At 41.6% G+C, this 14,971-nt stretch overlaps 1 protein-coding gene across 1 annotated transcript in view; it reads right to left on the reverse strand.

Moving 5' to 3' along the window:
* Window positions 1-12,306: 12,306 nt before the first annotated feature.
* The window catches only part of Upp2 (uridine phosphorylase 2), a 37,481-nt gene continuing 34,816 nt past the window's right edge, over window positions 12,307-14,971 (reverse strand). The window contains 2 exon segments of the mRNA XM_051166205.1: window positions 12,307-12,846; window positions 12,848-12,942. Coding sequence (XP_051022162.1) covers window positions 12,790-12,846; window positions 12,848-12,942 — 152 coding nt within the window. The 3' untranslated portion in view covers window positions 12,307-12,789.

Here is a 14,971-nt window from a genome sequence, read left to right on the forward strand (position 1 = left end):
CCTTTTCTCTGCCTCTCTGAGACTGTGTGTTTTCTCCTCAGCATCTGACTCCCGATTTCTTATTGGTAAAATATAGTGTTTTTTATTTTCCTGTAAAACGACTCAGAGACCACAACAGACATGAGGCTTTAAAAAAACAAAAACAAAAACAAAAAAACAACCCAAATGTTTAGTACTGAAAGAAAAATGAACACTTGTAATCCTTTTCTCTTTACTATTTGCTTTCTTTCCCTTTGGTCACCTTCAATGGCTCCACGTAGTTGATTTGTTTTTTAGTTCATTTTGTATCAAGCCACTTTCTTCAAGGTGTTTGTCAGCTTTGTTAGCTTTTTCATGGAATTTTATGGATCACTTAGGTATACTATTACATTATCTACTAATTAGGATAGTTTGGCTTCTTTTTTTCCAATTTGTATCACTTTGATATTCTTAGTTGTCTTATTGTTCTAGCTAGATTTTCATGTACTATATTGAGGAGATATGAAGAGAGTGGACAGCCTCTCTTGTCCCTTATTTTAGTGGAATTGCTTTAAGTTTTTCTCTGTTTAATTTGATGTTAGCTATAGGTTTATTGTAGCTACCTTTTATTATGTTTAAGTATGGGCCTTGTTTGCTATCTCTTGAAGACTTTTATTATGAAAAGTGTTTTTTCCTTATCTTATGAGATAACATGTAATTTTTTTCTTTCAGTTTGTTTATATTTTGGATTATATTGATGGATTTTCATATGTTGGACCATCCCTGCATCCCTGAGATGATGCCAATTTGATCATGGTGGATGAAGTATTTGATGTGTTCCTCGCTGGGTTTTTGAGAATTTTATTAATAGTTGCATCAATGTTAATGAGGGAAATTGGTCTGTAATTCTCTTTATTTGTTGAATCTTTTTGTGGTTTTTGTATAAGGGTAACTGTGGCCTCATATAATGAGTTTGGCAATGTTCCTTTCTATTTTGTGGACTAATTAGAAAAGTGTTAGTATGGAGTCTTCTTTGAAGGCCTGGTAGACTTCTATACTCAAACCATCTGGTCCTGGGCTTTGGTTTGTTTGTTTGTTTTGTGGGGGACTTTTAATGACTGCTTCTATTTCTTTAGGGGTTATGCATCTATTTAAATTTTTTATCTGAGCTTGATTTAACTTTGGTAAGTGTTATCTATGGAGGAAATTGACTGTTCTATTGTTAGTAAACAAAATCCCAAACATTCAATTTTATTAGTAAAGCTTCGGGAGTCAGATTTTCTTGCTTTCTGTTAGGAATTTTTTAGATTTAACATTTTCTTTGACTGATGCATTTATTTCTTCTATTGTATCTTCTATACCAGACATTCTTTTTTCTATCTCTTGTTATTTTTGGTGATGCTTGCATCTATAGTTCCTGTTTGCTTATGTAGATTTTTCTATTGCAGAATTTCCTTAGTTTGTGTTTTCTTTATTGCTTCTATTACTATTTTCAGGTTTTGAACAAGTTCCTTCACCTGTTTTTTTTTTTTTTTTTTTTCATTCTTTAAGGAGTTTTTCATTTTTTGTTAGACTTTTCCTCAATTTCTTATATTTTTGGTTGTATATTTTGGTTGTCTAGCCTGTAACGTCTGAGCCATCTCTCCAGCCCTTACTCAGTTTTTTTAAGGGATTGTTGTTGCTGTTGTTTTGTTTTTTCAATACAGGATTTCTCTGTGTAGCCTTGACTGTCCTGGGACTCATTTGTAGACCAGGCTGGCCTTGAACTCACAGAAATATGCCTGCCTCTGCCTCCCTGAGTCCTGACATTATAGGCATGCACCACCATACCCTGCTTTTTCTTTGTTCTTTAGTAGTGCTAACTCTTAAATGTAAATGCCTTTCTTATACAACCCTTCCCTTTCCTCAAATATACTCCATCTCACTGACAGCACCATCATCTGTGGCAGTATGCTGGCACAAAAATCTAGTCATCTGTCTTGTTGCCTTGTTTCTCTCACTCACAGCTGTAGCCCAGTGAGACTTTCTAGGGCCCAAATTGGAATTGTCTCACCAATAGGAGATCTTTGTATGCCTACCCAAACCATACTCACAACCAATAAATATCTCATATCACACATCTATGTCCCAGATTGAGAGCTTCAATTTTCCACAGTAGCTTCATAAAGTACATACACGACAAAGTGGGGGTGCATTTTTGATAGAACCATTTGAAGCCTTCAGCTTTGGCGGGTAATCGTTCTCCAGTCTATGGTACCTAGTACTCAGGTCAATGGGTGCAAGCAAAGACTTGTAGGACTAGCAGAGGACCGGTGGCTGTTCACTGGGAGGGTTTCCTGATGCAAGGTGAGCATCTTTCGCGTTTGGAAAGCCTTAAGCACTGACTCTGTGTCCCTCCCAGAAATTCTAGAAACTATTTTATACTTTTAAGAGGTTGCCTTCCTACTTAAGGGAACTCAAGTATGCTTCGATGCTTCGGTGTTTACTAGCATGGATGTAATGAGCCCAGGGTCTTTCCTCAGCTTTTCTAATGTGTCAGCCACAGCCTTGTGCCCTCTGTAGATAAGCCCTCCATCTTGGTAGTTTGTCTACTCAACTACCATTTCTCCCCTCTTCACAAATTAGAAGCGAACATTCCAGTTCCTCTGAGGATCACTGTAATTGCTGAGTACTGGTTTTCATAGCAATAATTTCTACTCTGGGAAGAACCAACTGTAGGATTATTTTATCCCCCACTGAAGAGCACAGCTCACTTTTCAGTACCAAAAGTTCTATTATCTGCATGTATATTCCTAAAAGTCATGGAACCAGTGTGACTTTTGTCTGCCATGGGTTTGGGTAGTTCTCTCTCACGGGTTCATACTTCCTCAGACTCACTAGAACGCAGAGGCAAAACATAAAACCATTTAAAATAAAGACAATTTTAAGAAGATCTGGGAAAAAACTAGAAACATTTTGCCAAATAAGTGATGGAAGAAAATGTGAGAAACAGACATGTGAAAAGACCTCAATCAAAACCCAGAACTAATATTTGGCCAAGCAAGAGAAAGATACATAGAATTCTGCTGCTTCTGACATCTTGTGTGTTTCTCTAGATGCAGGGCTACAGAGTTGTTGATGCATTTGAGAATGGCCACAAAACAGATGACTTCCAAGCACTGCGGAGGGGCCCAAGGGGGGCAATTCCAAGGAGCCAAGACAGTGAGCTGGGAGCGACTACTTCATGCTGATCTTCACACAGGACGACTGGGCATCCACAAGCTGCAGGGTTCCATGAAATCAGACACCTTTCTTTCCTTAGGCAAAAACAGAGCATCAAGTCTATGTTGCTTCTATACTCTTTAATCTTCAGAAAGATGACTCGAAACTTTCATGCTGATTCCTCATAAACCAATAAATACCTGCATTTACCTTCAATAGTATTTATGTCCGAGCCGATTCATAGTTCTATTTAAATCCATCATTCTTGTTTCCATTTTACCTATTTTGTTTCTATTTAATTAAAGTTAACTGACATCAATTTTCCCTGTTTAAAACATTTTAATGGTTTTTTTTTTCTTCAGATTTTTGTCACTACCTAGATTTATCAATTGTAAGTTCTGATTTTGCTTCACTTTGTGAACATTATTTCTTTCTCAATCCTTGAAAACCCAAGAGTGCTGCTTATATGCTTGTGTCAAGGGCATACTGGAGGAGCCTGTGGCTCCTGTGGTGCATGATGGTGTTAAGCCTGGGCAAGGGTCTCGGGCCCAGAGAACCATTTCTACTTCTTGTTTCTCTTCTCTGACTACCAGTGGCTTCTGGTCATACTCAGCTTTGCAGCCCGAGGTCTTGACAAGTCCTCTTACCCTCATCCGCTGCCCAGATTGTACCCTTTGGCCTGTCCAGTGTTCTAGCTGTGGTGCTTCACAGTTGTCTTGCGACTGTGGTCCTCGTGACTTTGGAAGTCTTATCACCCTGCTAGAGGGACACAACAATGACAAGCGTGGCAGCAGCAAGACACAATCCTTGGACAAAGCCCCAGTGGTCTATCCCTTCCAGGGTACATCCATCGTAGAGCATGCAAAATGGTGGACTATCTCCAGGAAGCTCACCTATTTGCCACAGGCCTTTTATGTGTGTATGGCTCAAGGCAAGTTATCAACTTTGCCATGAAAACATTAAGTATCCTTTTTTCTTGCCTCTTTGAAATACATATACAGTCTAAAGTCATTGCAGTGTGACAAATGTATGTTTCTCATGATTCTGTAGTCCTTGCCAATTTTATCAAATCTCTTTTTTCCTCAGACTATTTCTTATTTGACACATAGGAAAGTATAGTTGTATTATTTCCCTCTTTTTTTTTTTTACACATTTCCCTCAATATGCCAATATTGCTTAGCACCACATATGCTTAAAATTCTTAATATTTATAAACAATTTGCTTTCATTCCTTTGACATTTTTGAAACATTGTGTAAAATCTGAAATGCTTTCTGTTAGGAAAAGCATCGGCTCGAGACCTCCAAGACCAAGTTCTCAACACAAAGGTTTATTTGCCCCAGAGAGATGGAGGGCAGGAAATAGGAGACGAAGACAGGAGATAGAGGACAAGGGGGCAGGAGAAGAGACCTAGGGAGAAGGGAAGGGACAGAGGGCTGGAGGGACAAAGAGCTGCCTCTGGGTAGAGAGAAGACAGACGAGGCCCATAGAAAAATGGCAGTTTATAAAGGTAAAGTGGGAAACCCAGTGTTAAGATGAGGTGTTTGTTTTAACTGGGCATGTTAATTGGGTGAGCCAAAGGGGGCTTTTGATTGCTGGACTTCAATACTATGATAGCTGGACCTTGGTAGTCAGCCTCAGAGGGAGGAAGAGGCCGAATAAGGGAATAGACCTTGGTGACTAACTTTAGGAACACAATGGAATCGTTTTTAGCGAGGCAGAGGGAAGGGGGGAGGAGGGCAAAGCTTGCGAGAGCCATGCTCACCACGCTGGAGCTGGCCAAGTCCCTCCACTTACCTTCACAGTGTATTTAAAGCAAAATGTTACCCAAACTGCTTTATTATCAAACAGTTCCAAACACTTTGGGAAGACATTAAAACCACTCTCCTTTTGTGGCTTACTAAAACAAAATAAAACTTTACTTAGAAGAGAAGATGGATGGTTGTCCAGGGGGGACCCAGCAGAAACTGAACCACATGTCTGTGATTCTTCCAGACAGCTCTGCTTCCTCTCGCTCTATTCTGGCTGTGTTTTGTTTTATTTTGCTTTGCTTTGTTTGTTTGTTTTGTTGTTGTTGTTTTGTGCTATTTGCTTTTATCGTTTTCACTTCTCTCTGCACCTTAGATTTTTCCTAGCTCTATTGCACGCATCATCCATTCTTGTTATGGTTGTGTCTAGTCTAATTTCTAACTTACCAATTAGTCTTTAAGATTAAATTTTTTTATAATTTTGAAATTTCATTTAGACATGAAATTTGATCCTTGCATTAGTATAACCCTCTACAATTGGTTAAAAATAATAACAACCTTGTACTGATAATAATTCTGTGAGTTGAAGTAAGTTACTTAACCTCTCTGGTCCTATTTCCTCATAAACACATGGTAAAACCATCTCATGTACATGTGAGGACTGCTGTGTTAATCTGTTCAGTGTGGGTAGAAACGCTGGGCTGTTGGGATCATGACTGTCATTTGTGGAAGTGTTGTGTTTTTCCATCTCTCACTGTGTTTCAGTTGCCTTTTGTTGTTTGTTTGTTTGTTTGTTTTGAGACAAGGTTTCTCTGTGTAGCTCTGGCTGTCCTGCAATTTATTTTGTAGACCAAACTGGCCTCAAACTCACAGAGATCCACCTGCCTCTGCCTCTACTTCTCGGAGTGCTGGAGTTAAAAGCGTGTGCCACCACGCCCGGCTACCTGTTTCAGTTGCTTTAGCTTTAATCACTTTGGAGTTTTTTCAGGCAGTCATTCTCTGGGTCCTGTTTTAGAACCTCAGAGCTCTATGTCTATATTTTACAATGGGAGCCCCTGAAAAGGAAATTCAAATTCCAAACTCAGAAAGGCACCGAGCTGAGCTTTTGTTTTTGTTTTTCCAGGCAGAGTTCCTCTGTGTAGCCCTGGTTGTCCTGGACTCACTTTGTCGACCAGGCTGGCAGGCCTCGAACTCACAGAGATCTGCCTGCCTCTGCTTCCCGGGTCCTGGGATTAAATGCGTGCACCACCACGTCCAGCGGCGAGCTGGGCTTTCCAATTCACTTCTGGTTATCGCGAGAGTTTCCTGCGCAGGCAGCAGATGTGTTCTGCGTTGTCATCACGCCAGAGTCCCACTTGACCAGACAAGAGACCTCCGTCTATACCAGAGCTAGCAGAAATATCCTCAGGCCTCAGGCCTTTAAGCTGCTCCCTTTCCTTGCATACTTTAATTCATTTCCAAACACAAACTGTGTGGGTTTTGCAGATGTTCCTAGTCTCCGCCTTGCAGGACCCCTGTAGACTTTGTCCTTCCTGTGACGCTATTGTGCGACCCTCTTCTTCCGTGACCCTCTCTTCCTCTCTCTCCCACCCCCTCAAATATTTTTCCTACTGACTCACTTTTCTTCACACCAGTTTCTTTCCTCCTCTGGTAGGGCATTTAGTCGCATTAAGTCTCATATGAAATGATAAACAGAAAAGAGAAACCGTATTGTCAGGTGGCTTTTTATCTATACCAAGGACAGTACATAGCGGCTTGGCACTGGGAAATTTCATTTGAAACTGGCGATTTTGATCCTGTAGAAATATTCTCAGAGCCTTCCTTCCTCGTTTTCTCCAGTGAGTCATTCCCACGTCATCATCTCCTCCGACAGATGCTGAGGTGGTGGTCGTATCTTCTCATAGGATTCTGACGAATTGTGCCTTGAGAAATTACTTTGATCAGATGCATCTTTTTTTTGTTGTTGTTTGTTTGTTTGTTTTTTCTTTTTTGTTTTGTTTTTAGAGACAGGGTTTCTCTGTGTAGCCTTGGCTGTCCTGGACTCACTTTGTAGACCAGGTTGGCCTTAAACTCACAGCGATCCGCCTGCCTCTGCCTCCCGAGTGCTGGGATTAAAGGTGTGTGAGATTAAAGGCACGTGCCATCATGCCCGGCCCACATGGATTTTACTGAGCCAGGGTGCTGCAGCTGCCTGAGGCAAAGCCCCAGGCTCCTTGCAGGCCTCTTCCTGTATCAGAAGTAGACACTGGGCCTCTCTCGCTGCTGGGACCCAGAGCCGTTGGCACCGATTCCCCCCTTAAGCAACTTTCTCAGAGCCATGTGTCTTGTCCTGCAGAAAGGCCAGTTGCCACGTATGAAAATCCTGTACTTTACCCCTAAAAATTGGTAAAGCCTAGCTCTGTCACATTTGAACTCTCCTTAGCCCCTTAGCAAGAGGAGACTTGGGAAATGCATCATTTCCACATGAAAAAAAGACATTTTTATTCTGAAATATAGAAACTGACTTGTAGAGAGCAAACGTGAAGCCATTTGCTCTGTCAAGTGTGTGTAGGGCGATGGGTGACTCATGAGGTAACAGCAACTAATATAAAATAACAAATAATAAATTTGGAGGTATCATCTAATCTTTCTCCCTTTGGGCATTATGGGATGTAGGTGGCCCAATATTGGGCCCCTGTGCCCCGTTCCATTCGCCCTCCTCTACCTGCCCTTGACACACATCTGACCGTTCCCTCTATACCTCTGTCAGTGAGCCTTTCCACCGTTTGCTTGCACAGTAAGTCTAATCTCCTTGAGAGCATGTAACCCAAACTACCCGCCCAGATCCAGTCGGGGCGGCAGGGGGGACCTAGTCATAGTGTCTTTCCTGTGTTATGCTCCAAGTCTGTTGTCAGCACCTTGCACGGAGTTCTCACCAAAATCAGGCCTTTAAGTAAAGTTCACTTCAAACGTGTGCTTTGTCCAAGAAACCCTCTCAAACCTTCCTACTCTGCATAGTCACTTTGTTGTTGTTTAACCTCTGAAAGCATGTGTGTGTCTTCCTCGCCTTTGGAGTCTATGTGTTTATTTTCCTTTGATTTACAGTGACTCACATGTCAGTCTTGGTGTTTCAGGTATACAAGGCTGTAATTGGTTAAAGGAAACAATCCTCTTGCTGGCTCATTGTAAGACTGAGACCTCTAGAGAGATCTCTAATCTATTCCCGGAGTCCCCACTAAAAGACAGAGTCCGTTGTCGATGCAAACGCAAAGGAATTTATTGAGCGGACACAACGGGGTCTTTCCAGCTCTTTCAAGCTGCAGAGCCCGAGAAGCAGAGGCACGGACATTTTATAGGTTTTAGACAAAGAAATGAGTTTTACAGTATGTGATTGGTTGGCATTTGGGCAGAAAAGCTGCAAGCAGGAAGTTACAGGTCTTGGCGTTTCGTGGTTGGATAATGGGTGGAGGGGCAAGTTAACTTATGGAAAAGATTGGTTGAAGCAGTCACAGGGGGTGTTTAGGAACTTTTTTAGTTGGGGAGGGGTAGTGGTAATTTTAAACACAGCTGGTTGTCCTTGAGTCCAGCTGGACCCTGAGCACAGACCGAGACCTTGAGTCAAGTTGGACTTTTCAAGGTTTTTCCTGTCCCTGACACACACACACACACACACACACACACACACACACACACACACACATACACACACATACACACACACACACACAGTGATCTTATGTCTGTCTGCCCTTGGTTCAAGCTGGACCCTCTAGAAATTTACATGCTTTGGCCTTAGTTGGGGTCCTTAAGGGAGGACTGGGTAGGCTGACTTTTACATTTTCCCAGACTTTGGCCCTAACAGGGGTCCTTAAGGGGGCTGGTTCCTTCATCATGGTATCTAACCTTGTGACTTATAAGAAGCTGCTTCTTTATATACGTGTTTGTTTGTTCTGCTCTTTGCTTCCTCGCTTCCCGTCCACACCATTGACGCTTTAGAGCAATTGTAGAAATAGTTCAGTTTGGCTCGAGCCTTCTGGGCTCTCAATGGGAAGAAGGCGGATAACGCTGGCAAGCAGACCGTGAGGTACAGGAAACAGGTCTGAGGAGGTGTGTGGTGCCCACACTGATCATTTATCTGTCTACCAGTCTTGTTGCTTTTTTGTTGTTGTTGGTTTTGTGGTTTGTAATGATGGCACTGGGGAGTGAGGTGCGAGCGGAATGTTAATGCCAAAAGGGCTTTTCTCTCAGGTAAAAAATAAGGTGACTTTGAAACAAAAAGCATAACCTATATTTTTAAAGCTCTGTTCTTTATAGTCTAATGGGAGATGGGACAAAATGGAGGACTTAGATAATTTTTATTACTCTGTAATAGCCACAGTGCTTCAGAATGTTAACAATTAGCCTTCTATAGAAGACAACACTTTTTCTTAGAAAACTTAAATTCTTAAAAAAAAAAAAAAGGCATAATCCTAAATTACCATATGGCAGGGTAATTCTAGACCAATTCTCCACAAAATATATGATATTGCTTTCAAGGTTGTTCGCCCAATGAATTTTAAAACTACTTTATTCTCATAAAATATTATTAGTATTACATTTAATGTTTCAGAAGGAAAAGGAGTTAAATGGCAGAGTTTGTTCTCAAGAGAAAACTGTTCTGTTCAGTTTGTAGAAACATAAATGTTAAGTCAATTCTATATTGAATGACACCTACTGAGTGGAGTGCATCAGAACTGGGAAAATCACTAGGAAGTGAAAAATAAAGCAGATTACAAATTATAATTTTTTCTAGATATTCATCTTAGGCGGCCTTGTGATAAGGATCCTGTTATTATTTTAGAATTCCTAAAAGATGGAGAAAGTCCTAAAGAAATGAAGTATGTGTGTGTATGCACATATGTATATGTACATACATGTATACATCATTTTAAAGGAAAACATCAGCAAGATGAGTTTGTTGAGCTAACCCTGACAGGAAGACTGTAGACCAGATCTTCAAAATGTCTACTCAAGGTATGTCCAAGGGCATGCTGGATCCCGCAGAGGAACAATATGGCTTTATGAAGCTCAGTATGTGTTAGACAGTTTTAATTTATTTCTATGACAAAAGGCAGAGCCTATGGCTTAGAAGCAAGTAATGAAGTCCATTTAGTTTTTACTCAGGTTTTCATTTCTACCCCGCATGTGATACCTGTTGGCAAAATTAGTTGAACACCATGTTGCTAAGGCTGCACTCTTGTAGCGATCATGAGAATTGTCAAATGCAGACATATATTTGTACAGAAAGGGCTATATCTCAAGGCATCCTGGTTATTTAAAACTATTGACTCCTAGTTATATATGATTCTTGTATTATCAACATGTATAGGCAATAAAGCACACATATATGCTTAGTCCATCCAGCCTTACGATGCACTAGTCAGTAGCTGGAATGTAAAATTATTAAGATACTATTCTGGACATCAATGGGTTGCTCTTCTGGTCACTATGCCAGTGGAGAATGGTTGAAAGGCATTTAGCAGTTCAGCTTCGGTGCCACCTACAGGGCATTCTTCTAAACTAATGGCTGTTTTCTGAGGCTGTGCTTTACCACAGAGCTGCCTGGTCCCTCTCAGTGAGGCTCAGGCAGTGTTTTTGAAGGGGTTTCCTAGTGACCCTAATATGCTCCAGTGTTGAAAGCTACAAGACAGAGTCCTAGAGAAAATCAACTGACACCCATACCCTGCTCATTACATCAAGAGTTTGTAAGGGAAGTGCCTTGGGCAGATATACATTCCTCATCTGACAGTCATTTGAGCAACCAGTGTGGACTGGCGCTGTGTTAGGTGTTTGGAGAGGACAGTAGAGCAGTAAGTGAAGCAGGTGTAGTCTTTGCCCTCAAGAATATTACTATGTAGAATTTAAGCGTTTGTTAAACAGTGATGCAAATTGCAACAAAACCTCAAGCTGTGATGGATATTTCAAAGAAGTAATAGAGGGCACAGTGGGAAGCAAGGCTGCCGTTGCCAGGAATTGACTGGAGGCTCAGGAGGAAGGGAGGAAAATTAGTTCAGATTTAAGCCAGGAGCAGGAGTTGAAGTAGGAACCATCTGCCAAGAGCACTCCTATGAACTTTTGGAGTAGAGGTGATGCTATGGAGAGTGAGGTCTACAAGGCAGAACATGGTATCCAGACTTGGAGTAGTGGGGGAGCTGGAAAGAGAGACAGATTGAGGGCTGATGCAGGACAGTCCACTCATCTGTTTCCTTTACTGTAGTTTGGCAGGTATCTGGATGGACACCATTTGCTAAAATAGGAACTACTGGCAAGGAAAACATTAGCCCTCTTGGTCAGGAAGTGACAGGAATATTCGGTGGCAACGACTTCATTCATCTTTCTGAGAATTGCTCTTTCTTGGGGCAGAGTAGAAAGCAAACAAGATTTTCAAGGGCAGCCAGATAGAAGTTCAACCCAAAAGCATATTGAACCACTTTGAAGTAGATTTCACTTAAGGAAACAGGAAGTGAAGTAAAAATCAGGCTAGCACACAGCTGCTCTCTTGCCTCTGCCTTGGTGTTGGTAGTTCAGATGTTGTGTTTGATGGTCAATTATTGAGAGACCTGGAAAGTTTCACTCCAAGCATTTCTGCTGCCAAAAGATGTTCACAAACCAAAGCACCTCTTAGGGGATCCTTTATTGCTGCTGGTCAAAGGAAAATTCCATTCTTGTCCCAGGCTTGGGCTAGTTCAGACTCAGCCTGGAGCCGGCTGTCTCCAGCAGGGAATCCTGCCTTGAGCTACATATGATGGACAAATGGTCCAGGATCCAAACACTCTGCAGCATGGTGGGAGTTACATTTTATTTGTTCCACAACCATATAAATATATATACATGATGTTACACACTATACAAGTTTACAAGATGTCCTCCACACTCATCCCATGCAGTCTCTCCGATTTCCAAATGTGTAGAAGAACCTTCAAGGTGAGATCAACTTGTCAGGCCTCTCCTGCATGCTGGCTCTCTGTATCAACCAGGGGAGGCAAAGATGCAGGCTCTGAAGGAAGCCCGCCTCAAAGTCATGCGGACGGATTCGCTCACTCTCTTGACTTCAAGTTTAAAATTTGGTTGTTGACTCATTCTTCAGCCTTATGCAGTTATTATTGAAACAACACCAATAAATACAGCTTTCTCATGACATATTTTCTTGTAGGAAAAAAAATAGATTGCTAGAAGGCAATTTAGTCACTTCTGATTTCTGAAGGAAAAAAAGGGTCTTTGCATTATCAAGGGTTTTCATTTGAAAAAAAAAAAAGTGTGATCTCAAGCTGTTGTGTGCTGTGAGGATCACAAATGTAGATAGTCATAAACCCCTGATTCCATTCTGTGTGCTGTGTGCTGAAACTGTGCAAGGATAGAAAAAAAAAAAAAAAAAAGGATGGCCATATTTCCCTGAGGGTAATTCATACAGACCTATATCACACTGGCACATTTTTGTAAATGTTTTGAATGTGTGTGCTCAATTTTTGTCACTTGTCCAACACCTAGAAGTGCTGACAACACCCTACCATCCACTTCTCGGTCTGCTTCAGCAAGAAACTGGTCACCATTTACAATTGCCTGATCCATGTTGATGTAGGCTTAATTAATGCTACATATGAAACTCCAAGTGTCACAATTCATGAGTTTAAAATATTAATTATCAGACTGCTTTAGTTAACTCGTTCCAAAATGGAATTCGAACTTAATTTCACACGGGTATTAAACTCCCTTGCAATAAATTCAACTTTAAGATAAAGGATTTCATAAAATCTTTTATGATTTTAGCCCAAGGATGAGAATGACATAAAAATGTTATGAACAACACATGTCTTCAGCATTGTGACTCCATGTACCAACTCTCAGGAGAGGGGCAGAATTCTGAGTTATGGCATCTGGTCACAAAGTCCAAGCTGTTTTTTGATGAAATTTGAGATTAGGGCGCTGTGGCCGTCGCTGGTGCTCCACGAGGACATCATGGGACAGATTGATTTGGTCACTCTCGAGTCTGTCAAGAAGTGTCACACAGACCACAGCAGCTAGAAAAGAAGGCCCTGTGGTTAGCGAAGCGAACAGTTCATCTATTCTGTAGGATATTAGCCTAAAGCGTTAGCATCACAATGTGTGCCTTTTCAATCATCTCTCCTACAGGTGTAATCTGCTGCATTCTCTCCTTTTCCTCTTCCTTCCTTCCTTCCCTCCTTCCTTCCTTCCTTCCTTCCTTCCCTCCTTCCTTCCTTCCTTCCCTCCTTCCTTCCCTCCTTCCTTCCTTCCTTCCTTCCTTCCTTCCTTCCCCTTCCTCCTTCCTTCCTTCCTCCTTCCTTCCTCCTTCCTGCCTCTTTCCTTCTGGCTTCCTCCTTCTTCCTTCCTTCCTTCCTTCCTTCCTTCCTTCCTCCTTCCTTCCTTCCTCTCCTCCTTCCTTCCTCCTTCCTTCCTTCCTTCCCTCCTTCCTCCTTCCTTCCTTCCTTCCCTCCTTCCTTCCTTCCTTCCTCCTCTTCCTCCTTCTCCTTCCTTCCTTCCTTCCTTCCTTCCTTCCTTCCTTCCCTCCTTCCTTCCTTCCTCCTTCTCCTTCCTTCCTTCCTTCCTTCTTCCTTCCTTCCCTCCTTCCTTCCTTCCTTCCTTCCTTCCTTCCTTCCTTCCCTCCTTCCTTCCTTCCTTCCTTCCTTCCTTCCTTCCTTCCTTCCTTCCTTCCTTCCTTCCCTCCTTCCTTCCTTCCTTCCTTCCTTCCTTCCTTCCTTCCCTCCTTCCTTCCTTCCTTCCTTCCTTCCCTCCTTCCTTCCTTCCTTCCCTCCTTCCTTCCTTCCTTCCTTCCTCTTCCTTCCTTCCCTCCTTCCTTCCTCTTCCTTCCTTCCTTCCTCCCTCCTTCCCTCCCTCCCTCCTTCCTCCTTCCTTCCTTCCTTCCTTCCTTCCCTCCTTCCTTCCTTCCCTCCTTCCTTCCTTCCCTCCTTCCTTCCTTCCTTCCTTCCCTCCTTCCTTCCTTCCTTCCTTCCTTCCTTCCTTCCCTTCCTTCCTTCCCTCCTTCCTTCCTTCCTTCCTTCCTTCCTTCCTTCCTTCCTTCCTTCCCTTCCCTTCCCTTCCCTTCCCTTCCCTTCCCTTCCCTACCTTTGCTTCCTGCAGTACACTAGATTAAGGAAATCATTGTGCTCAGAAGAGAACAAGAAAAAACAAAAAAAACAAACAAACAAAAACCCCTTTGTATCCAAAGCACACAAACCTCTGGGCTTTCAATTGTATTTGTTTGTGTTGCGAGGAGGCTCTTCCTATTCGAGGATGTGTCGGAAATGATGTTTTGTTTCTGGGTGCAGTAGATGAAAGTGCTTGCTGTAGATGAATGAGGCAAGCAGCAATGAACTAGCTATGGGTTGCTGGCTAGAGAAGACCCATAAAGGTGAACACTGATCCTTGTGAAATTTAAGATCTCAAGTCAAATGCTTGAACATAAGACTTAGGCATATGAAAGATCAAACACATTAGCATTTAATTTCCAAAGAATGAGCGAAATAATGCGTTAAAAATAACAACAACAACAAAATCATGTGGAAAAGAATACAATATGTTTTAGAAACAAACAAACAAACAAACAAAAAATTTGACCCAAGGACAGTATCTTTGATTTGTCCTTTTAGGAAAATTCAGACAAAAAAAAAAAAAAAAAAAAAAAAAAAAAAAAAAAAAAAAAAAGAAAGAAAGAAAGAAAGAAAAGAAAGAAAGAAAAAATGGCTACTCTATCAAATTCACATCAAGCCTTTGATTCCAAGGAATGTGTTCGCTTATAATGGAATCAGTATTGAGCATCTAGGACTGACAATGGTGTGTTAACCATCAGTATCTAAAAATGCATCACTGAAAAGGGGATCAACTCTGTGGATATTAGCAACCTGTGCAGGCATAGAAATAGAATTGGGTAATATATATTTTTTGTCTCACTGCTGCAGACATCATTGGGATATATACACTTAGGAAGAAGTACACTATAGTCATAAAAGTGCATGCTCTCTTTTAAATCTTTACTTTTCATTGTTAAATGGTGTGTGTGTGTGTGTGTGTGTATAGGGGTAAAGTGAAATA

Source organism: Acomys russatus, chromosome 24 (assembly GCF_903995435.1).
Source record: "Acomys russatus chromosome 24, mAcoRus1.1, whole genome shotgun sequence".
Classification (NCBI taxonomy): Eukaryota; Metazoa; Chordata; class Mammalia; order Rodentia; family Muridae; genus Acomys; species Acomys russatus.